General features: G+C 39.6%; 1 protein-coding gene across 6 annotated transcripts in view; it reads right to left on the minus strand.

The window, feature by feature from the left end:
* RAD18 (RAD18 E3 ubiquitin protein ligase) overlaps window positions 1-25066 on the minus strand; it is a 127641-nt gene that overhangs the window by 78161 nt on the left and 24414 nt on the right. For 5 of the 6 annotated variants that reach the window (XR_007357460.2, XM_048856096.2, XM_048856094.2 and 2 more), the window contains exons 5-9: window positions 24158-24516; window positions 21945-22044; window positions 13864-14048; window positions 2379-2455; window positions 1403-1463 (exon numbers count right to left, since the gene is read on the minus strand). Coding sequence is in view for 5 of the 6 variants with exons in the window: in XM_048856096.2 (XP_048712053.2) it covers window positions 1403-1463; window positions 2379-2455; window positions 13864-14048; window positions 21945-22044; window positions 24158-24516 (782 nt within the window). In the remaining variant the exon portion in view is untranslated. The remainder of the gene's footprint in view (window positions 1-1402; window positions 1464-2378; window positions 2456-13863; window positions 14049-21944; window positions 22045-24157; window positions 24517-25066) is intronic. The other variant, XM_048856095.2, reaches the window with a different exon arrangement.

Consider the following 25066-nt stretch of genomic DNA (forward strand, 5'->3'; position numbering starts at 1 on the left):
ATTATTCTAGACTAGAGATTAGTTTGGCCCTAAGGCATTGGAGGAAAGATAGGTTGAAACAGGAAATATGGCCACATTACAGTTTTAAATGGATCCTTAACCAGGACAAACTGTCCCTTCATTGCATAGCTTCTCCATGCTTAAAATGGGAGACATTAAAATGTAATGCTCCTGTAAAATGTGGAAAATTGTATTGGTGGGATATGGCACACTGTTGAGATTGCTTTAGTTTCCAAGCAGACTGCCGATGAAGTGAAATGACTGGGGTAGATAGGAGAGGAAAAAATCCAAGAACAGCAAAGTTAAAATTCAAGAGCTAAGGACTGTGAATGTTCTACTTATATACATATAACCCAGCAAATACACAAAGAGTAACAGGAAAATCAATATAGTGAATGCAATTTCTGCAGCAAGTTATTGGAAAACAGGATGCATGTCTAGCTATCTGAATGCAAGGATGCAACCCAACCAATAAGGGTGAATCCCAAATGGTACCAAGAGCTCCAAATTCCCTCTTAGGAGATGCTAGGAACTTGCAGGATCAGATCATACAAGGAATAAAATGCACACTACATAATAAATTTTTAAATAGCAAGAAACCCATCCTCTTGCTTGGAAAATCTAGTCAATCATTGGTCTTGTTAATGGAATTGAACATTTCCCTTCTGGAAGGACAGGTTCATAGATTCCAAAGGCAGAAGGGACCATTGTGATAACCTAGTGTGACCTCCTGTGTAACAAAGGCCATAAGAACATCCCCCCCCAAAATTCCTTGAACATCTCTTTTACAAAAAACATCCAATCTTGATTTAAAAATGGCCAGTGAAGGAGAATCCACCAGGACCCTTGGTAAATTGTTCCAATAGTTAATTACCCTCACTAATAAAAACTTACCCTTTATTTAGGTGCCAGGGTCTCAAAGAAAAGATTTTTCCACACACCAACTTGTTCAACACACCAGCTGCTGCTGGGGACAAACTGTCTAATTACTGCATACTGAATCTTCCCTTTTTGAAGTAGGTTATTGGGAATGTAGTACTAAGATAACTGCAATAGAATCCTTCAATTTCAAGAATTCTTGAGCCCTCTCAGTTTGGGTTTAGGCCTGGCTATGGTACAGAAACTGTACTGGATGCATTAGTTAAGTATCTTCTTAGGTGAGGGAGGAAGATCATGCTCTGCCTATCTAAGATATATAGCCTCCACCCACACTATCTGAGAGCCTCACAATATCGAATATATTAATGCCTCAACACCCCTACAAATACAGAGAAATATTACTGTCCTCATTGTTTTTTAACAGATGGGGAACTGAGGCACAGAGAGGCTATTTTTATATTTGCATGTACACCTACAGCAAAGGAGTTTTGAAAATGCAAAATGCGTATGTTGTATTACTTACGATAATAGGTGTGAATCTCATCCATTTCCTTTTCTGTCTGGTCCTTCGTAAATGTCATGCTCTGCAAAGTGATACAAAATGTTCATTTGAAGAAGAAAATGAAGATAGTCACATTTTAAAAACACAAGCTTTAATATCAGAACATGAAGGAAACTTACCTTTGAAACAGAGGAAATATTATTCCTTTTTACCCCCACTCTTTAGACACCAAAACAATCAGTACTACACTTTAATAAGGACTATGTCAACCCTATATGGGAGGAGATCATTTGTTCAGCTCTTTCCCACCACCTCTGCTCAGCCCTACCTGTTAACATTTAACATATACCTGGGCTGTCTATAAAGTGCCCCCTTTGCTCTTTCACAAGAGCAGCAGGAGAATGCCAAGCTGCCAAGGAGACTAAACAGAACAAAAACAGACCTTCCTTAAAACCTCCCTCCAGTCTTCTGATTGGTTCAAGGCCAGGTCAGTATCTTTATCTCACTTTATAAAACCCCCTGGGTATTTTTACTGCAATCATAAAATGCTCAAATGTAGGTGGTTCAACCATAGAAACATCAGTACCATACAAACTAGTATTCCCCTTAACAATAAGTGATATCACATTTTAATTGTAAGTTCTTTTACACTAGTTATTTAAAATACACCCACACAAATATCTTGAATATGCTACTAATGGTTGATTTAAATTTAAAGGCATCGTAGCGTCTTGGCACCATGCATTCTGCTCAGCCTCTCCCTCCCCCAAGCCATCCTGCCATGTACCAACAACAGCACTCTCCTGTTGGAAGTATCACCATCACCATGATTCCCTCTCCCTGCTCAGAAGGATTGAGTTGGGTCGGATTTAGCCCCAGATATAAAGGGTTTTCCAATTGAATATTTTAGCACACTGAAAGGAACCAGCAATTCCTTTAATGAAGAAATATGTAAAAATGCTTCATAACTCTTTTGGTACAGAGATAATAAACTTACATTTTCACCAGCTTTATTAAATTCAAGTTGAGTCCGAGTTTTCTCATTGTTTTCAAGCTCTTTCACTATTTCTGCAACTGTTAATATCAACAAGCATTATAAATGGTAGAACCACAATATGGCTGTTAAGATAAAGAATAAAACAGCACTGAAAAGAACGGTCCTAAAGCTAAATGACATTCAGGCCTACATGCATTAATCTTTCACCTCAGGACACTCGGTCTGAAATCCAGACTTGAGTCACAAGTGAAAACAAAATATAATAGGCTTATCCCAGTAGTCTAGTGGACATTTGTTAACACTGCAAAACCAAAATTTGCAATAGTTCAGTAGTATTGGTAGTCTGCACACAAGGTCAAGAGCTATGGGCCCTGGCAGAGCTGCCTTGAAGGTTACACAGTGCTTGCTTTCAGATGGCTCCTAGCCAGTCCCAGGCCATTAATCTCTCACTTTCTCCCGGTATGAAATTCATTTTCAATCTCTCTCTCGTTGTGCCAACATATTCGATTTTCTATGCTATCTAGACATATATTTGTAGAAAGTCTCCATTTTATAGCACATATTTAACTGAAAGTTTAAATTATGAAACATGCTGTTTATATTCTTTTTAGCTCCAAGGATTACATCCAAATGCAAAACAAAACTACCTGTGGGTGTCAGTGCAAAACCCATCGTCCAAAGAAAGATCACTTATTACTGTAAGAATTAAATTAGGCACATCTATAGATTATGATTAAGCACAATTGGGCTTATTAACACTGTAGACATAACTAGAGCTATATAGTACTTTGTGTAATTTATTGTGCCATATGCATTACTAATTTATCTCTATGCCCAAATACATCTGCAGAGCCACCAGAAAACTATGTGCATTTATAAAAACAGATACTTTTATGAGACAATTAAGTGTTCAGGGTTTGGTCAGAGAATAAAAAACCTTAAATTACATAGGAATAAAAATTGGAAAGAACCTGGCTTAAGCCAAAATCCAGGAATTTGGCATACAGTAGTTCAGCTTTCCTTATTTCACAATGCCCCAGCAGCATTGCTATTGTTGAGGATGATTTAATGCTTCCTGGGATTTAATATTCCAGCTTTATAAGCAGCACACTAAGTCAAAACTTGGTAAAGGTAGCACTGCATCATTTATGGGCTGCTACTTAAAGTACATGTGGAAGTATTCGTTACTACAACGGGAATCTATATGTGAAAATCACCCTTAGAACAGAAAGAACAGGAGTACTTGTGGCACCCTAGAGACTAACAAATTTATTAGAGCATAAGCTTTTGCCCAGAACCCTGGAACTGTAATACAGAACCGTGTGTACTGCAGCACCTACGTTTAGTGGGTCTTATGTAAACATGCTACCAAAGCCTGATCAGAACTGGTTTCTTTTTATGTTGTTTTTGCCACAACAAACCCTACACCAGTAAAAACCCCACTTCCATGAACCCATCTCTCCACTCCTGTGCTCCTCCTTGTCCTCTCTGAATTCTCTGTCTTAACCTTAGATACTGCATCCTTCTTCCACCTGCCACCATTTTCTGTCAGTTCAAGGGGGATCATTTTTAATATTTCTTTAAAAAAAGTTAGTAAAAAATATTATAATAAATACAATTGTCCTCTGAGGAGTTCTGTTAAATCTGGAGACTAAAATTCAATAATGAAATTGTCAATTGGGCGTTTTAATCCTAATTTAAGGGCAAATCTCACACACCTTAAAGATGGAGTCACTACTGAGCCTCCATAATTAAAGGAAGCTTGCTGTAATCAAACTCAGTTTTAAAATTAGGATGAAGTTTACAAGTCCCATTTTTAAAATGGATTTAGCAATTCATATGCTTATATTCAACTGCAAGTCAGTGGGACTTAGGCTCCTAAATCATTTACAAGCTTTAAAATATTTTACTCTTAGTCAATAATTTCATAAAATAATGAACAAAATGAAAAACCCCCATGAGTGCTGGATATGTCAAACTGAGTTCTCTCAATTACTGTTCTGTAAAGAGCCCTGTATGTACTTGTTTCTGTGAGGTACCTCATACATTTTGGTGCATACATCAAATACTAGGTTATATAATCCTGAGAGTGTTTTATGAACTGGGAAGTAAGGCCAAGATTTTCAAAATCAGGAATCTAAAGTTAGACTTCCAATTCCTTAGACTCCTAAATAAGTTACCTAATTTTGAAAAGCACAGTTCCAACCTGGATGACTAACTTTAGGCTCCTGTTTATGAAAATGCTGGCCTAAAACTAGGCTTGGAAGGAGTAGATTTTTAATAGATAAATATCGGAAAATATCAATTTCACCATATACACACAAACCAATGAAAAAAATATTTCGATAGATGATAATCAAACTTTACAGACAGGCAAAGAAAGAAAAACTCTGCCTGAGAATTTATCAGAGTCAAAATTCAGTTATTTTTTACTTAGATTTTGAATTAGGCTGGTTACAAATGGACTAGCGAATGAATAGCAAAAATAGGACTGGTTTGTTGATGAAATGATATTTACTTTGTATGTTTTGACATGTGATGTTGACAATGTGTGCTTTAAATGGTTATGAAACCTTAACCTTTTCAACTTCAAGATCTTCTGTCATTAAATAATTGTGACCCGCCTCATAGTTTCCTGCAACTGTAAACATTCAAATCAATAGAAAAAATGCTTAAACCCCATAATTTTGTGCAATTGTGAAAATTTAATATTGATAAAAATGTTTTAAGATACTTAATAAAATATTGATATTATCCATCAGAATTATAGAAATATTGAATTCTGCCAAGCCTACCTAGAACTTTTTGGTGTTTGACATTATTCAGACACAAAAGTATATTTTTTTACACTATACACTGAATAAAAATTACCATGTTTATTAGAATACTGGTAATTATATTCTCAAACACAGTATAGTCAAGTGGTTACAGAAGAAGAGTCAGGGCTTCAGGGTTCTATTTTCATTTCTGCCACTGCCTCTTTGTGTGATCTTAAACAAGTGACTTAACCTGTCTGCGTCTACACTTGTCTACACTACAAAATTAGATCAACTTAATTTAGGTAGACCTACAGCCGGGTGGGGGGTCTGTATGGAGAGATGGAGTTCAGCGGAGGGGGTCTGGGTGTGGGGGGCTTACCGGGAGGGGTCCAGGTGCACAGGGGGCAGGACTTGTCAGGGTGGGGGTTCAAGTGTGTGCGGCTCTGGGGGGGAGCCCTGGGGGCATCCGGATGCATGGGGCTTGGGTAGGTGGGGGAGCAGCTCCCCATATAGTGACCCGTCTCCCCCATGGCTGAGGGGCAGGAAGCAGGGTGGGGAGTGAGGACCTGGGGGAGGTTTCTGGGGTGGTCTTACCCAGCCCTGGCTGCTCTGTGCAGGAGAAGTGCACTCCCCCTCCACCCCCACCCATCGGGACTGGTAGCGGTGGGTGAGGCTCAGCCGGGAGGGGGAAGGGGGTGTCCGGGTTTGAGGGGTCCAGATGCACGGGGGTTGGGCGGATAGGGGGACGGGGGGTCTGGCCCAATACCGACCAGGCATCCCCAACCCCGCCACAGTGATTTACCTCTCCACCAGCCACTCTGGGTGCCCAAAACCACATGCCTGTGCTGCTGGGGAGGGGCACGTGACCACTTTTTGGCTTCCCATTGCATCCGCATCAGAAAGTCATTTTTCTGTGGGGAAGCAAAGAAATCTGTGAATTCTGTACACGTGCAGTGATGCAGAATTCTCCCAGGAGTAGAAATTGAGTCCCCGTGCCAAGCTCACACCTCAGGCTGTAACCCAGGAGTATGGGGGTGGGGTGAGTGGGGCCAGCTGTGAGCCCCACACAAAGCTCAGTTTCACAACAGGGAACCTAAGGGAACTAGACATTCTTGTCTATTTCACAGCTCCAGCTGTGAGCCCTGTTGCTGACCAAGTGACAGTAAACAGCCGATGTAAGTAAGGCAGTGTCTACAGGGACACTGCATCACCATAGCTACACCAACATAAGCGCTAGGCTTACTGTAAGGTTTGATTGTGTTTTTTGGATGCATCAAATTATTTTCCATTTGCTTTGCAAACCAGCATTGTGGTTTTTTCCCCCACTCTTAGTCTCTAGTTAGTGGTACAACTGATATGGTAACGTTTGAAAATTACTTTGCATTATAACCTCCATTGTCACAAGCTCATAATTTTCAGAAACTTTCCCCGGGAAGCGGGTGGGTGAGAGAGAGAGAGAGAGAGAGAGGTGTTTTTTTTTTTTTTTTTTTAAATGCTTTGGCCTTTTCTTGATGGTGACTTTTTTTAAAGTTTGAGCAAAATCCCACCAACTGGGGTTTATTTGAGTTATTGGAAACAGATCATTATTTCCTCATTTTAATAAACAAAAATGGTGACCCAGGTTTTCATGAAGGCAGCTACATAAAAATGGTGGAATTATGATATCACTGTAGCAGGCCACTTACTTCGGTAGAAGCAGCATTCTAGTGTAGAGACTGACATAATTAGGTCGACTTATGATGGCTTATGTCAACTTAACTTTGTAGTGTAGACCAAGCCTAAGGGCTTGTCTACAATGGCACACTACAACGCTGCAAACTTCTCGTTCAGGGGTGTGAAAAAACACCCCTCTCAGCGCAGCAAGTTTCAGCGCTGCAAAGCGCCTGTGTAGACAGTGCACCAGCGCTGGGAGCTACGTCCCTCGTGGAGGTGGGTTTTTTTAAAGCGCTGGGAGAGCTCTCTCCCAGCATTCTGTCGCGACTACACAAGCCACATTAAACATTGCCAGTGTAGACTAGCCCTTAGTTTGCCTACATTTAAAACAAACGATAACACTAGCAGCTTACCACATAAGCATACTGTACAACAGTGATGAGTGGAGATCAAGTGAAAGCACTCAAATGCTAAGACACTTGAAAGTTAATATGCTGAATGCAAAACGTTAACTCTTTGCCATCTTCAAGAGGGAAATTCACTTCCTGAGTAATCTTAACTTCATGTGGATGAGGTGCATGGAAACTAAACCAAGCAGTACTACTCTTCAGTAAGGACAGTGTTTCAGACTTCATCCATTTTTATGTAGCTGCCTTCATGAAAACCTGGGTCACCATTTTTGTTTATTAAAATGAGGAAATAATGATCTGTTTCCAATAACTCAAATAAACCCCAGTTGGTGGGATTTTGCTCAAACTTTAAAAAAAGTCACCATCAAGAAAAGGCCAAAGCATTTAAAAAAAAAAAAAAAAATACCTCTCTCTCTCTCACCCACCCGCTTCCCGGGGAAAGTTTCTGAAAATTATGAGCTTGTGACAATGGAGGTTATAATGGAAAGTAATTTTCAAACTTTACCATATCAGTTGTACCACTAACTAGAGACTAAGAGTGGGGGAAAAAGCCACAATGCTGGTTTGCAAAGCAAATGGAAAATAATTTGATGCATCCAAAAAACACAATCAAACCTTACAGTACTCATCTGGTTATTAGATCTCAGTTGTTTTGTAGCAATATAGCAGTCTAGGCTAAAACATGAAATTCTGAAAGAGAAAGTTTATGTATTGTAACTGAATATATATTTGTTTAGATTTCTTATAAAAATTACTACCTACAAATATTTATTCTTGATATACAGTATGACAATTAAAGTTAAAGTAATAAAAAGGATTTGTACAGTGCAGTTGGCAGAGCCAACTGTAAATGGCGCTTTTTTTTTTTTATAGAAAGTGCTTGTGTTATTCATTACTGGTTAACATTATCCAGAAGACACTACGTAGCTTGGAATTCTGTTTATGTAGATTTATTTTGGGGGACAAGGAAATGGCCAGTAATAATGCAAAACACACAACTATTTAATACACTATTACAAAACAAAAATTTCATGGCATTCTCAAAGGGCAGTGGTTTTTTGTTTTGTTTTTTAATATTTTCTTGTTTTAAAGCAAATCTACGGTGATAAAAGATTATAGACAGACTCAGCCATTCCCCAGTACATGCATTCTTCAAATAGGAAAACAAAAACCATACTTCATTTCACCAGGAAACTTCTACAATGTAAAAGTTACTACGTAAAATCAAGGTCCAAGAAATTTAAGTTTAGTTTTGTTCCTTTAGTAAATAAGCTACACGACAGCATCTATATTTCTTTAATGGAACGAATCTACAATTGACTAAACTTACTAAACAAATTTTCAAATGAAGTGTGAAAATAATTGCAAACCATAAAATAACTTAATTGCAAATAATAATTAATTATTAATTATTGCAAACCATAAAATATTGCATAAGTTTTATACAATATTTTAAAACACGCATGCACAAAACCATGTGGTGCATAAACACAAGATGATCCTGTTTGAAAATACAGGTGGACATGTGTGAAATTTAAGGAGAAAATAAATATTTCCAGCACATGGGTTTCCCTCCCCCTCTCTCTGGAGCTTATACTTTGCTTTTCCTGTTCTTCCTCCCCTAGTAACCAACACAGATCTGCCCTCTAAGATGATAAACAACAGAACCTAAACAGGATCCATAAAGGGGGAAGTTTAAAAGCCTTACTTCACAGTTTAAGAGAAGGCCATAACCTTCTGCACTTATATCTCTTCCCAACATTCTATTCACCATCGACCCTTCAAGGAAACTTGTAGAACTGTTTCGCTCATGACCTACTCTCTAAAAACCCTAATGCTAATCCAGCCCCCATACAGAGTCTCATCTACTTTAATAGGCAGGATCTTCCCTTACTTCCATAGATCTCTGTGTAGGCATATGAATCCATGTTGGTGGATCTCTTTGCAGGACTAAAAACTGAATATGAAAAATTCAGTAGTTTGCAAAGGATTTCCAGTCACCAGTGAGGTTCTACTGGGGTATGATTTTTTTTTGTTTGTTTTCATTTTACAGATTGAAATTACATTTATTACATGGGGGTGCTAAGCACAATGCTAACCCACTACCCAAATCTAAAGTTATTGTAAGCATTACATCTAAAAAGATTATACATACAAAACACTTTCCTCTGTGATTAATAGCATAGGGAAGAGAGTGCTTTAAAATATAACAGGGGAATGATGTATAGAAAACCCAAGTACAAATGTTCTTAAGTAACACATTTTGTAAACTATTCAGGGCAGGTATGTGTTCATATAATGCCTTACTACACTGGTGTGCCAATTCTGCTTTGGGCTTCTAGCAATTATGGCAACATAAAATATTAAATAATAACAACAACTACTGCTCCCAAATCTAACGTGTGTATTCCTTCTATAGGATCACTAGCCAGCGTTTTGTAGAATTAAAGCACACCGTTCATTTGTTGCTACCAGTGACATATGGCTTCTAAATATACATATATATAGTTACCTTCACTAGGTGACCTAGATTAAAAAATTTGTGACTACATACAGAAGATAGAAACCTGCTATGGCTCATGATTTCCTGATAAACATGCTGAGTAATCTAGTATAGCTGTTCAGGAGGAAAAAGCATATGCTTTTTAATAGGCTACTTTGTAGGTGTACATATCAGTGACTAGGAATTATTACATGTGTATATATCTCTACCTACTTTCCCTTTAAAACTGTTTGCATTTCGTTATGTATACATAACAGTAACCTTAAACTGAAGGCAAAGCTGTCTCTCAATATGTAAAATATGGTATATGCAGCTCAGGAATACACAAACTTTCTCTTGAGTAACAGGGATTACAGTTTCTTCCGAGCAATATCATATTCCTAGAAAGTCATTTCATAGTCCCTTAAAATAATTATTCAGAAGCAATTCAAAAAACTGCGTTTTTAAAAACTTTGCATACTGGAATTACATTACACAAAAAAATAATATATATGCCACAGTTAAATAAAGAGCCATAATTCTGTTGTGGATTTATGGCAGACAGATAAAGGATTTTCACCTTCACATTTGTTGTTTTGTAAACAAACCAATTTATAATTGTGTTTTCTTTAAGGAATGACTACCTCTTTACCGCCATTGTCTGCTCCCCTCTATTCTAAGCACATTACCGTACACTGAGAATCTGTTCCCCCACAGCATCATGCAAAAGACTTTTCCTTCGGGTTTTCACTTACCATTTTTGTGTGTGTTTGTTTCAAATGAAAGCTGACTGTCTCTAAGGTGCCACAAGTACTCCTGTTCTTTTTGCAGATACAGGGTCAGGGTCAGTCTGAATTAAAAGTATGCATGAAAATAGAAGTTTTGCTATGTGTTGTGTTGCCCTGAACTGTCAGCAAGACAAGGTATTAGGCCACATTCAGTATTGTTCCCACTTCAGAGCGAGTTGTAACCCACTACCACCAATAATAAATTTGGTCATTAAATTAAAGCTGGTTTAAACTACACTGATAACCATTATAAATCAATTCTAAAAAGCAGCAATAAAAAAGTAGCCTCTCTTCCATTTAAGCTACTACAGGGATTAACACAGCTGCCAACATCATTCATCTCTAACTATATCAAACTGTCTCCAATCATTGTACTGGCTTCCCTTTTTAATTCCACAATATGTTAAAGCTTCTCCTCACTTTCAGAAACTTTAATTCCAACCCCTTTTCTTTATCTCTGTCTACTCCCTAACCAACCTAAGTTACTTCCCGACCTCATTTATCCGTTCCCATCCATGCCCACCTTCTTCCAAGCAGCCCATTCATCTTAGAACAGTCTCCCTATTGTGCGTGAACTTTCCCTGTCCTACTAAAAGCATCTGAAAATCCAACAGAATCATACAGTACCACCACTGTAGCCCCAACTATATAGATTCAAATTGCTATGGGCTTGTCTATACTAAGCAGCTTTTAGCGACAAGGCTGTGTCGACACAGCCTTGTCGCTAAAAGTCAGCATGTGTAAACGCTCTCTGTAGGTATTTTGTCAGCGCTTATGTTGACAAAATACTTCCAGCCCACAAGTGGCGTTAGCTTAGTAGGAGAGTGCTCCTGCCGACAAAGCCACATTCACACTGCCACTTGCATCAACAAAACTTTTGTCTTTCGCGGGGTGGGGTCAGCTTTTTTAAGAACCCATGTGTCAAGGTCCCTTCCCACTCTGAACTCTAGGGTACAGATGTGGGGACCCACATGAAAGACCCCCTAAGCTTATTCTTACCAGCTTAGGTTAAAAACTTCCCCAAGGTACAAACTTTGCCTTGTCTTTGAGCAGTATGCTGCCACCACCAAGCATGTTAAACAAAGAACAAGGAAAGAGCAAAACGAAAATGAAATCTAACGCATTTCTAGCTAGATTACTTACTAATTTAAGGAGTTATGAGGCTGCATTCCTGATCTGTTCCTGGCAACAGCATCACACAGACAGACTAACCCTTTATTCCCCCCCTGCAGCTTTGAAAGTATCTTGTCTCCTCATTGGTCATTTTGGTCAGGTGCCAGTGAGGTTATCTTAGCTTCTTAACCCTTTAAAGGTGAAAGGGTTTTGCCTCTGGCCAGGAGGGATTTTATAGCACTGTATGCAGAAAGGTGGTTACCCTTCCCTCTATATTTATGACACCGTGAAAGACAAAATTTCGTCAACGTCACAGTGTAGACAAGCCCTATGTTGCATCTATTGTTATCTTCAGACTGCAAGCAAGCTCTTCAAGGCTTAAGTATCATTCTTTGCATTTAGTTATAGTTACTTAGCTACTGGAAATTGCTATGCACATTTATGGAGATATGTAAACAGTCATATCAGACAAATGAAGTTGTATTCTTTGGTATAATATTTTGTTTCCCCATGCTCAATAGTTTGTCCCATAATTGTGTTTCCACAACGAGACAGAAGAAGGCATAATGGTATTACCCCTACTTGTTTTATTTTAAAAAATATAAGAATTATTTCTGGTTTTCTGACTGGTCCCACCATCAGAATATTCCAACTATGCAATCTGGATACTCATTCACAAATGTAACAAACATATTGCTGCAAAGAGTTTTACATCAGTTTCTATTCTGGTGCACATTATATCTCTGCACGAGAACTTAGGTTGGAGTTCAACATTTTTTCCAGGTATTTAGGTGGTATGGGATACAGGTATTCGCTGATTAAAAGGCAGACATTTCTAATAGATCAGATTATAAATTAACCATCAGTCCTTTCCTCACTACAGATTTGGGACAATCCAGACAGGCTGCCGCTGTGCCACTTGAGAGCCACACTCAGCTTTGGTAATTATCGAGGATTGGGGGTGTTTTACTAACCTGTTGCGGACATATGTAAGTGCTTGGGACTAAGTAAAGTTTAGCTTTAAGTGAAAACACTTTTGTGTTGTCCTGTTTATGCTAGCCATCTATCGGTCGGACGGCCGTGTCTCCCCCGATTTGTTTCCTGACACAACCTGGCACAGAGTAAGTTACCAAGAGCTTTGGGTTGAAAGAACCCCGGGGAACACAAATATAATAATAAAAACAGAAATTAAATATGTGACAGCAAACAGTCGGTCTTGGAAAAGACATAACTTTTTATAAATTATATCAAGATATTATTTTTGACAGTTACCTTTGGGGCTTGAACTACACTAAATTCTTTCTATACCATTGTGCCAATTGTTTTGTATATGTAACAGATACAGTTGCTTCCCTCTAACTCACATGCACTACACAGAAACAACAAGGGTCATGCTGCCTATAAAGCGAGAAGAAATCCAAGAGAGCCAACATGCCCTTGTAGAGATTGGAAGGCTTGGATGCATTTCATTCATGTCCCACACATGGCACTATTTAAGGAGAATGCAACCCACACCAGACAAACAGTGGTTTGTTGCTTAAAGAATAAATTTACCCTGTAATTTCATTAGATGTTAGAACGAGTTCTATTTCCGAACAAAGCAAAGGAAACTGTTTAGAGAGATCTATGGTTACAGTTAATTATACTGCAGCAAAGCCACATATCTATATTGATGGAAAAATTCTCCATAGCAATGCACTTTCTTACTCAGTAATTTCACACACTCCACATCATCTCCTCTTTATAAGTCTAAAATTGAAATTAAACCCAACAATATATACAGAATGCCCCACTGAACAAGATGAGAGAAATTCAACACAGAAATAATTATTAATCCTTTCCCACTGGCATTCTTAAAACCCTCTGATATTTCCTAGCTTGCTAGTGATGACCCAAAGAGTTAATCTGGAGACACCCCAACATCATTATTCATGTGCAGTACCAGTAGTGCCACAAAACATTTTGGAATTCATTGCGCAAACTAGGAAGTGTCAGTGGAAAAGAGGCGGCATTTTTTTAATAAAGTTAAGTTACAAATTGTTTGTGCTGGATGCTCTCCCAGTATGTGTGTCAACTAATTTTGCAATGTTAGCTTCATAGGTCACTTTTTATATGATTAATGCAAATTCTCCAAATCCCCATGTTATTCCACAAGGACCCAAACGGTCTTGCTCCTACTCTGAAAGCTAATTCAGTTTCTCACAGGATAGAGAAAGAGAGAGAATTTCTTAAAATGTATTAGGAACTCTAGGTGAAAACATCATAGCTTTGCCATCCTACCTGATTTGGGATTTAAAGAATCACATTGAGCATTATGCATATGCACAAATTCTTGATGTCTTTTAATAAGCTGTTGCCTCGTTCCTTGGCTAGACAGCCCATGTTCCTTTAGCTTCTTCTTCAGATCACGGTCAGAAAGTAAGTTGTAAACGACTTTAGGCAGGCACTTCCTTTTGTGACCAGAACTGCAGGAGAAAAAGTAAACCAATGAAAAACCAAGAAATTCTGTCTTGTATAGCAGGAAACCAAGCAATGACTTACAGTTCTACAGTGCTTTTCATCCAGAAGGATCTCAAAGCACTTTACATGTAACACGTATAAGAATCATATGACCCACTATTGAAATATTGCTACCTCTAGGGTGCAATGCAGTACCGACAGTAACATCCCTACGAAGTGAGAACACCTTACCCATCTAAAGCTGGGGGGGGGGGGGGGGGGCAGAGGGGGAATTTTAAATATACAGAATGCACTTACTCTAGTTTAAATTTACTCAGGAAATTGGGGTGAACACCTCCATCTCTTGTAACAAGCACCACAGTATCTTTAATAGCTATAATGGGTGAAGACTTCAAATTCATATCAGCTGCTACCCTGAGGCCTAAGTTCAGCATGGACTTAGAGGGAATTCAGCTCCTAGGTATTCCATCCAAATGCTAGCTGCGCCTTAATTGCATAGTTACTGAGATTTTAAAAGGTCACAACATAGATTTGTGTTAGAAAACTTTCCAGTTTCCTGAAAGAAATACTCCAAGGAAAAAACCATCAAATAACTATCCTGAAAGCAAATTTGTAGGTGCCAAATTATATTAAGAAAATTAATAGTGCTATCCCAATTAATTACCTCCTACAAAGAACTCCACTTCCTGACATTGCTTAGTGTGAAATAAGAATGTGAAGACATCCATTCTGCTGTAGCACAGGGGAAATGGCTTAATTACAGGAAATAGTAGAAATCGGAAGGCTCAGTGAAACATTTACATTTTTGAATGAGCGTAACATTCTCTCTACTCATAATCTTGGAGACAGAGAATGCATAAAACTGCAAATGTATGCTCAGGTCACCTTAATGGTGAAATTTGTATCTGAGCTGATTAGATTTGGCTAGTGACCCATACTAATTCCTAGCTAATCTTCAATTTAAATAATCTTGTGCTAGTGATACAAGAAAAGAACAAAAAAGACGAGGAGTACTTGTGGCACCTTAGAGACTAACAAATTTATTTGGGCAAAGCTTTCATGGGCTAAATCCCACTTCATCAGTGCAGTGGAAAATACAGTAGGAAGATATAGATACACAGAGAACATGAAAAAAAATGGGTGTTGCCACACCAACTGTAACAAGACCAATCAGTTAAGGTAGGCTATTATCAGCAGGAGAAAAAAAACCTTTTGTAGTGATAATCAGGATGGCCCATTTCGAACAGTTGACAAGAAAGGTGTGAGTAACAGCAGGGGGAAAAAATTAGCATGGGGAAATAGGTTTCAGAGTAACAGCCGTGTTAGTCTGTATTCGCAAAAAGAAAAGGAGTACTTGTGGCACCTTAGAGACTAACCAATTTATTTGAGCATAAGCTTTCGTGAGCTACAGCTCACTTCATTGGATGCATACTGTGGAAAGTGTAGAAGATCTTATTATATACACACAAAGCATGAAAAAATACCTCCTCCCACCCCACTCTCCTGCTGGTAATAGCTTATCTAAAGTGATCACTCTCCTTACAATGTGTATGATAATCAAGCTGGGCCATTTCCAACACAAATCCAGGTTTCGACATCTCCGACTCAAGAAATATTTCCAACATACCTCTGAACAACATACTAATCCACAGAGACCTCCCTACCAACACTACAAAAAGAAGGATTCTACGTGGACTCCTCCTGAAGGTTGAAACAGCAGACTGGACTTCTACATAGAGTGCTTCCACCGACGTGCACGGGCTGAAATTGTGGAAAAGCAGCATCACTTGCCCCATAACCTCAGCCGTGTGGAACACAATGCCATCCACGGCCTCAGAAACAACTCTGACATCATAAGCAAAAAGGCTGACAAAGGAGGTGCTGTTGTCATCATGAATAGGTCGGAATATGAACAAGAGGCTGCTCGGCAGCTCTCCAACACCACTTTCTACAAGCCATTACCCTCTGATCCCACTGAGAGTTACCAAAAGCAACTACAGCATTTGCTCAAGAAACTCCCTGAAAAAGCACAAGATCAAATCCGCACAGACACACCCCTAGAACCCCGACCTGGGATATTCTATCTGCTACCCAAGATCCATAAACCTGGAAATCCTGGGCACCCCATCATCTCAGGCATTGGCACTCTGACAGCAGGATTGTCTGGCTATGTAGACTCCCTCCTCAGGCCCTACGCTACCAGCACTCCCAGCTACCTTCGAGATACCACTGACTTCCTGAGGAAACTACAATCCATCGGTGATCTTCCTGATAACACCATCCTGGCCACTATGGATGTAGAAGCCCTCTACACCAACATTCCACACAAAGATGGACTACAAGCCGTCAAGAACACTATCCCCGATAATGTCACGGCTAACCTGGTGGCTGAATTTTGTGACTTTGTCCTTACCCATAACTATTTTACACTTGGGGACAATGTATACCTTCAGATCAGCGGCACTGCTATGGGTACCCGCATGGCCCCACAGTATGCCAACATTTTTATGGCTAATTTAGAACAACGCTTCCTCAGCTCTCGTCCCCTAACGCCCCTACTCTACTTGCGCTATATTGATGACATCTTCATCATCTGGACCCATGGAAAAGAAGCCCTTGAGGAATTCCACCATGATTTCAACGATTTCCATCCCACCATCAACCTCAGCCTGGTCCAGTCCACACAAGAGATCCACTTCCTGGACACTACAGTGCTAATAAACAATGGTCACATAAACACCACCCTATACCGGAAACCTACTGACCGCTATTCCTACCTACATGCCTCCAGCTTTCACCCCGACCACACCACGCGATCCATCGTCTACAGCCAAGCTCTGCGATACAACCGCATTTGCTCCAACCCCTCAGACAGAGACAGACACCTACAAGATCTCTATCAAGCATTCTTACAACTACAATACCCACCTGCGGAAGTGAAGAAACAGATAGATAGAGCCAGAAGAGTTCCCAGAAGTCACCTACTACAGGACAGGCCTAACAAAGAAAATAACAGAACGCCACTAGCCGTCACCTTCAGCCCCCAACTAAAACCCCTCCAACGCATTACTAAGGATCTACCACCTATCCTGAAGGATGGCCCAACACTCTCACAAATCTTGGGAGACAGGCCAGTCCTTGCCTACAGACAACCCCCCAACCTGAAGCAAATACTCACCAGCAACCACATACCACACAACAGAACCACTAACCCAGGAACCTATCCTTGCAACAAAGCCCGTTGCCAACTGTGCCCACATATCTATTCAGGGGACACCATCACAGGGCCTAATAACATCAGCCACACTATCAGAGGCTCGTTCACCGCACGTCCACCAATGTGATATATGCCATCATGTGCCAGCAATGCCCCTCTGCCATGTACATTGGTCAAACTGGACAGTCTCTACGTAAAAGAATGGACACAAATCAGATGTCAAGAATTATAACATTCATAAACCAGTCGGAGAACACTTCAATCTCTCTGGTCACGCGATTACAGACATGAAAGTCACTATTTTACAACAAAAAAACTTCAAATCCAGACTCCAGCGAGAAACTGCTGAATTGGAATTCATTTACAAATTGGATACAATTAACTTAGGCTTGAAGAGAGACTGGGAGTGGCTTAGTCATTATGCAAGGTAGCCTATTTCACCTTGTTTTTTCCTTCCCGCGCCTCACCCCAGACGTTCTTGTTAAACCCTGGATTTGTGCTGGAAATGGCCCACCTTGATCATCATACACAATGTAAGGAGAGTGGTCACTTTGGATAAGCTATTACCAGCAGGAGAGTGAGTTTGTGGGGGGGGGGAGGGAGAGGGGGAGAAAACCTGGATTTGTGTTGGAAATGGCCCAGCTTGATTATCATACACATTGTAAGGAGAGTGATCACTTTAGATAAGCTATTACCAGCAGGAGAGTGGGGTGGAAGGAGGTATTTTTTCATGCTTTGTGTGTATATAATAAGATCTTCTACACTTTCCACAGTATGCATCCGATGAAGTGAGCTGTAGCTCACGAAAGCTTATGCTCAAATAAATTGGTTAGTCTAAGGTGCCACAAGTACTCCTTTTCTTCATGGGGAAATAGTTTTTACTTTGTGTAATGACCCTTCCACTTCCAGTCTTTATTCAAGCCTAAGTTAATGGTGTCCAGTTTGCAAATTAATTCCAATTCTGCAGTTTCTCGGAGTCTGTTTTGAAGTTCTTTTGTTGGAGAATTGCGACTTTTCAGTCTGAAATTGAGTGACCAGGGAGGTTCAAGTGTTCGCCGACTGGTTTTTCAATGTTATAATTCTTGAGGTCTGATTTGTGTCCATTTATTCTTTTTCAGAGAGATTGTCCGGTTTGGCCAATGTACATGGCAGAGAGGCATTGCTGGCACATCACACATTGGTAGATGTGCAGGTGAACGAGCCTCTGATAGTGTGGCTGATGTGATTAGGTCCTGTATGGTGTCCCTTGAATAGATATGTGGACAGAGTTGGCAACGGGCTTTGTTGCAAGGATAGGTTCCTGGGTTAGTGTTTTTGTTGCGTCGTTGCTGATGAGTATTTGCTTCAGGTTGGGGGGCTGTCTGTAAGTGGGTTTTAGCCCACGAAAGCTTATACCCAAATAAATTTGTTAGTCTCTAAGGTGCCACAAGTACGCCTCGGGTTTTTTTGCGGATACAGACTAACACAGCTACCACTCTGAAAAAAAAACAACAGTTGCAGATACTTTTCTTTTCTGAAGCAGAATACAACCCCCTTGCAGAAATTTAAGTATGGCTCTCTACATTAGACATAATATAACAGCTTTCTACTTTACTCTCTTGTAATCACTGTAGCACATCTGGCAAAAAAAATGCATTTCCTCCCAATTACTTTCAAGAAAAGAGAGCTGTTTAAGTTTCTATTGGGGAACAAACTTTTTATTGAATTAAAACTTTTCAAAGCTCTGCAAAAGTTTAACACCTATTGTAACGTACAGGCTGCATGATGTAGTGGACAGAGAACAGCATGGGGCCAAAGACAGCTGCCTGATAATGCCAGCTATTCCACTGGAATGTTGGATCTCTACAGATGTTTTGTTTAAAAAAAATTCTAAATTTCTAAAGTCGTACTTATCTATAATTATTGATCTCCTGTGTGCAATTTGGAACTAAATAACTAGCCTCACTGAAATATGAGACACTTCTTAATACAGCATTCAATATGCCTTTAAATTAAGGACAAGCAGAAACTGAGCAAATTTCTCAGAGAGGAACTAAAAACATACGAAGTGCTACAGAAATCTAAAAAAGTGTTATGGCAAAAAATAAAAATATTTCAAAATTCATGCTTAATTCCACAGGAACTAATCCATCATGACAAATACCTTCTTGGACACCTTTTTAAACTCTGAGAAGTCTAGATGAAAATAAACCAAATTATACAAAAAAGTGTAAATTCTTTATATTCTAAAGGGAAAGTGTGTTTCAACCATGTACTTGCCATGAGCACTTAACAACTGCAACTAATAAAGAATTAGCTAAAGGTCAACAACCTGTCAAAACAATAAGATGTTAGCACCTGTTTGGAGCTGCACAGTACACTCCTGTGGCAATAAGACTGGTTACGATTGTTTGTCATTGTCTTCTTGACAGCAATGGCCACACTAACGCACACAATTAGCTGTTCTCTTGAAAACCACAAGAGTTCTGTATTTAAAATCTTGGATCTAGCAAACAAAACGAAAATTTAGCCCATTTTCTCATTTGTCAAAGAAGGCACGAGAAAACAGCGATAATCTCACTGAGCAGCAGAATAGAGCACAAAGTCTTTCAACTCAATTCCAACGTTTTAATGCCATTATTCACTTGCAAACACTTCAGCTTGCAGATTTTGCTATAGAAAGCATGAGAATGCAGAAAACAAGTTTAAACCTGCACTGAATAAAGCAGACATAAAATCACTTTCAGTACTGGCACAACAGCATGTGTCAGAGATCCAGTGTTCGATCCTGGGCCAGCAAGGTCTAGAAACAGTGCTCAGAAATTGGATGGGAGAAAGCACTTGTATTGTCCTCTAGCAACTTGCTTCTGGCAAAAACAAGGCACTGTTTGAAGATGTCTCTGGAGGCAGCCATATGTTAGGGGCTTATTCCTTCACCCGCTTACTTCCCTGGTCCTTCTCGCATGAACAGAGAGCAACAATACCCGAAGTCCAAAGGTGCAAGCAATTCAATGTTTATTGGGATGAACTTCCAGCAAGCATGATTCCAGTTTCCTTCCTTAGTGTCCCCCTTCCCAGCTCTGACACCACAGAGCCTTACACCTGTGTCCCTGTTCCCATTCCTGCCCTTAGCCAAACATGATTCCAATTTCCCCACCCCCATTCCCTGTTCCCATTTCCCCACTCCACACCCACCCACCCACTCCCTGATTGACTGCAGACTATATAGTAAAACTTGAGTTCTGCTTAGCTATACCTTAACCAATCATTTTCCTGAAATTTAACTAACCAATCCTAACATATTGTAACATGATTATATAACCAATTATATCCCACCACCTTAATTAGTTTACACCAGCAAAATTAATTATACAGCAGACAGAAACAATCACAGAACCAGACAGAGATTATACAGACAAACAATAGCAAAGTGGGAACTATAATGACAAAACAATACAGAAGTGAGGATTTCACATCCCAGCTATTGATAAGTGAGTTCTTGCCAGACAGGATGCTATCAAACTAAGTTTCCTTTTTCCCTTTCTCTGGAGGTGACAGGCATTATCAGGAGAGGAGTGTATTCCTAACAGCCCAAAAGCACCTTCTTTCAATGTGACTAGTTTGGAATGTGAGGATGTGACTGGTCGCTTCCCAGCTTATGGCTGCCTCTGTTGCTTAGCCAAAGGCCTTAGCCTAAGAACAGGGCCTCAGACTGTCACAGTAAGAGAAGGACCTTACACTGGCAGACAGTGATTTTGATTCTTTCTTTTATACCTCTAACTAGCCAAGTGATAAGAATACACCTAAATTCTTAAAGTACAGGCCTTTGCAGACAGGCCTGAATATCTATATCCTAACACCATACGTAGCATTCTATGGTTGGAAAACTGTCACAGCACAGGACTCAGCAAGAGGAAGTGGAGAGGGGTCAGAGGACTCTGGAAATACAATTGGAATGTCAGAGGTGCATGCAGAGAAATTTCTGCATGGCTCAATGATCTGTAACAGTGGAAGATAATATTCCTGCTCAGTTTAGATAATTGACAACAATGAGGGAGAAGACTCCACATCACTGATGTGAAGAGGGCAAAAGTGGGACATCATGAGGAGGGTACTTGTAACAGAACACTGGCCCTGGGATGCATGCATAAAATAAAGCATGTACACAAGTCTTTGCAGTATCAGGACTTTAAAGAGCAAGCTGCGCCCAATCCAGTTGAGACCCCTCCCCTGAAAGCAGGAGATTGTACATTTTACCTTTTAACTTGAGAGCTTGTGGAACACCTGCTTTTTGGCTCAATAACAGAGCTTTAAAGAGGAAAATTTGAAGTAAGGGCCCCTTCTCATCCATTGAAAAATGAAAAGAAAACCCATCGAGATAGAATTTCAATGACCAGAACTACAGAGACACTAACGTACAAGACTAAACTCAACATAAAACCTATAAAATTTAACCAAATTTCCTACCAGTATAAAAGTTTGACTCAATTACAAGAAAAGAAATAAGACTGGTGCTGAATGTATCATGTTGAGAGAAGAAAACCACCACCATCGTTATTTACATAGCAACTTCGATGTCCATAGCACGTAACAGAGAAGCAAGAAGACAGTTCACTATTATAATATATCACTGCAAGCTTCTCACTCCAAAAGTAGCAGCAACTGGTCAAATTCACATACCAGTTCTTAGATTTAAGTTTCTTACCTTCTGAGGCCGTCCTTCTTCTCATCTCTTGTCAAACAACTATCTAAGTGTCTGTTTATATACTGCTCTGGAATAGCAACCTCACACACAGGACAATCTACTGAAAATAAAATAAAGGGCAACTTGATGTGTTTTTAAAAGCTTGTTCATTACTTACAGCAAAGCCAAATATTTTCATATGAAAAATACAATTGTTATTTACGAAAAAAGAGGAGGAGTACTTGTAGCACCTTAGAGACTAACCAATTTATTTGAGCATAAGCTTTCGTGAGAATCAAACACAGAATTCTAGTTTTTCTTTTTAGAAATTTGGCACATCCACCCAGACAAATACTAAAAAAGTAATCACTTCCATTTCTAAAACATTTATTCCTACCTTTTTCAATATTTTGAGCAGAATCTTCTACCCTGGCAGAGCTTATATGTTTCGTTTGTTTGCTATAAGGTACTAGCTAATGAATGCTGCAAATATAGGAGTAACAATATTTGGGCTTCTATGCCACTGGAATTGTGCATAACTGTGAGTTTACTTAGTTTGAATTATTTCAACTCCCAGTAAGGAAATTGTTCTTAAATTCTGATTAATAATAAATTATGCTAATACTTCATACTCATGTAGCACTTCCTTAATCCAAGGATTTCAAAAGGACTACTTTCACATATTCATTCATTAACTGTGCCTTACAGGAGCCCTGCGACGAAGACAAGTATTAACCTCATTTTTCATAGGGGTAACTGAGGCAGAGAGAGGTTATGTGACTTAGCCATAGCATAACCCAGAACTGATCCAAAATCTCCTGCTCTGCCAGTAAGACATGCTCCCCCCTCCACCTACAGCAGAGATCATCTTAAATGAACTCATGTGTTTATGTTCCCCCAAGCATATATTTGTAAAAAGTTACCGTGAGATCCACAAAGATATTGCTAAATCCTTTTATTCTTTTAATATGCTTGCCCTTATGTGGTCAATCACTTTGTATAAAACCCCACTACTCAGTAATTTTTAAGGCATAATTTGAGAGTGAGATTCTTCAATCATCATCACTGTGCTAATACGAAAAGGGTCAGTTTTAAACAAGAAAAATGAATTCTTGATGTCCCTGTAATACTGTTTCTTGTAAAGAAATTTGATGCTGTATGAGACTTCAACTAACACATTTGCAAAAACCTTGTGAAACTCAAAGATAATTGTAAAAAGAACGAGGAGTACTTGTGGCACCTTAGAGACTAACAAATTTATTTGGGCATAAGCTTTTGTGGGTTTTAGCCCACGAAAGCTTATGCCCAAATAAATTTGTTAGTCTCTAAGGTGCCACAAGTACTCCTCCTTTTTGCTGATACAGACTAACAAAGCTCACTCTAAAAGATAGTTGTGTGATCACACTTTTGGTAGTACCCACTGGCTCCTGAATCGGTATTTCAAATCAGAAATACCTTAGCCAAGACAGAAGTACAATAAACTAATTCTACACAGCATATTATTGTATCTGAGATTTATGGTTCAACTCCCAACACGGCATCAGAAATAATAGTCTCCTTTGTAACAACTTTAGGCTCAGTAGATGCTGGCGAGAGAAAAAAGCCTTTGTTTTTACTAATAACTTTCTCAGAGTTGAATTACATTGTAATCATTTGGCGCTGGGCCAAGTCCCCCCATGAAGTATGTTTTTAATGCAACATCATCCTGATTAAGCAGCAGCCGCCAATACCATTCAGTACCCTCAAAGGGTATGTCCACACTGCAGTTATACACCCAGAGCTGTCCTGTGCCAGCTGACTTGGACTCATGGGGTTAAAACTAACAGCATGTTTAATTGTGGCATAGATGTTTGGGTTCTGGCTGCAGAGCCCAGACTCCTGTCTAAGCCTGAATGTGTACAGTGCAATTAAGCAGCCCCTTAGCCCAAGTCCTACAAGCCTGAGTCAGCTGGCATGGGCCAGCCATGGATTTTTACTTGCAATGTAAACAAACCCAAAGATGTCCCCATAATGCAGCCCTCTGGATGAAGCACATCCAGTTAAATATAGCAGAATGTAAATGTACCTTTCATCTCAAAGTAATACAGAAAGATTAATTAAGCATTTTAATTAATTAATAAAAATTAATTAAGGCATGCAGCATATATCTGATATTGGCAACAAACAGGGTAGAAGATTTTGGTGAATACAGCAAACTGAAGCATGGAATGAGAAAGACAACACAGGCAACTCACCTTTTGTAATTACTTTCATTACAGATGTAGAGGGTTTCTCAAGATTTCTCATGCCTTCGGGACTTGTGGCTGCCATCCCTTCACTGACCACATCATGAGTCTCTGCAGAACTACAACGTCTATTATCTCTTTCTTGTTCGTTGTTGCAACCTTTATATTCCACCTCAGCAGCTACAGATCTCCTTTTAGGGGTCTGAGTGTTTTCCTTTATCAAGAAATGGTCTATAAGTTGTTTGTCTTGTTTTAATACTGAACCCACCACGGAACCCGCAGCATGACCTTTGCCAGCAGAATATTTGGTATAGTTTGTTGAAGGAGAAACTGGTGGTGAATCCAAGACCAACTCGAACAGTTGCTGCCTAGAAATATCCAAAAGGGAAACATATAATTAGATAAACATAATATTGTGTCCCGCTGATAGGCTTCACTCTACCCTTCTTTGGGAAAAAAACAGGGAGTGAAGAGAATAGGGCAAGCTTCCTAAGCTCTAGTTCCAATTCTTTATCATTCACCTGCCTGTTAACAAGGCACAGCTTGAGAAATGCACCTCCTCACGTAAAATAGGAAGCATTCAAGGGTTCTGAAGAATCAAAGAATTCATTACAAATAAGAAGTGTCTATCTCTTCCAGAAAAGAGAACTTACTAAACATTAATCAAGTGTAACCACAGTGCTACCTTCCTAAATCTACAGACAGAGCTAGTGCCTCTGTGGCAGCTCAGAACTCCCTGTGGCAGCTAAAGCACAATGAAAAGGCTTAAGTGAAAACTGTTAAAGAACCCTGGGAAAGACTCTCCTTGCTAGTATAGGGCTTTCATGCTGCTGAAGAAACCTAAAATGTCCATTACAGCTCCAGAGCTGGCCTTGGGAAACTTCTTCCTGGCACAGGTCTGCACAAGGCAGCTTGTAT

This window comes from Caretta caretta, chromosome 7 (genome assembly GCF_965140235.1).
Source record: "Caretta caretta isolate rCarCar2 chromosome 7, rCarCar1.hap1, whole genome shotgun sequence".
NCBI lineage: Eukaryota > Metazoa > Chordata > Testudines > Cheloniidae > Caretta > Caretta caretta.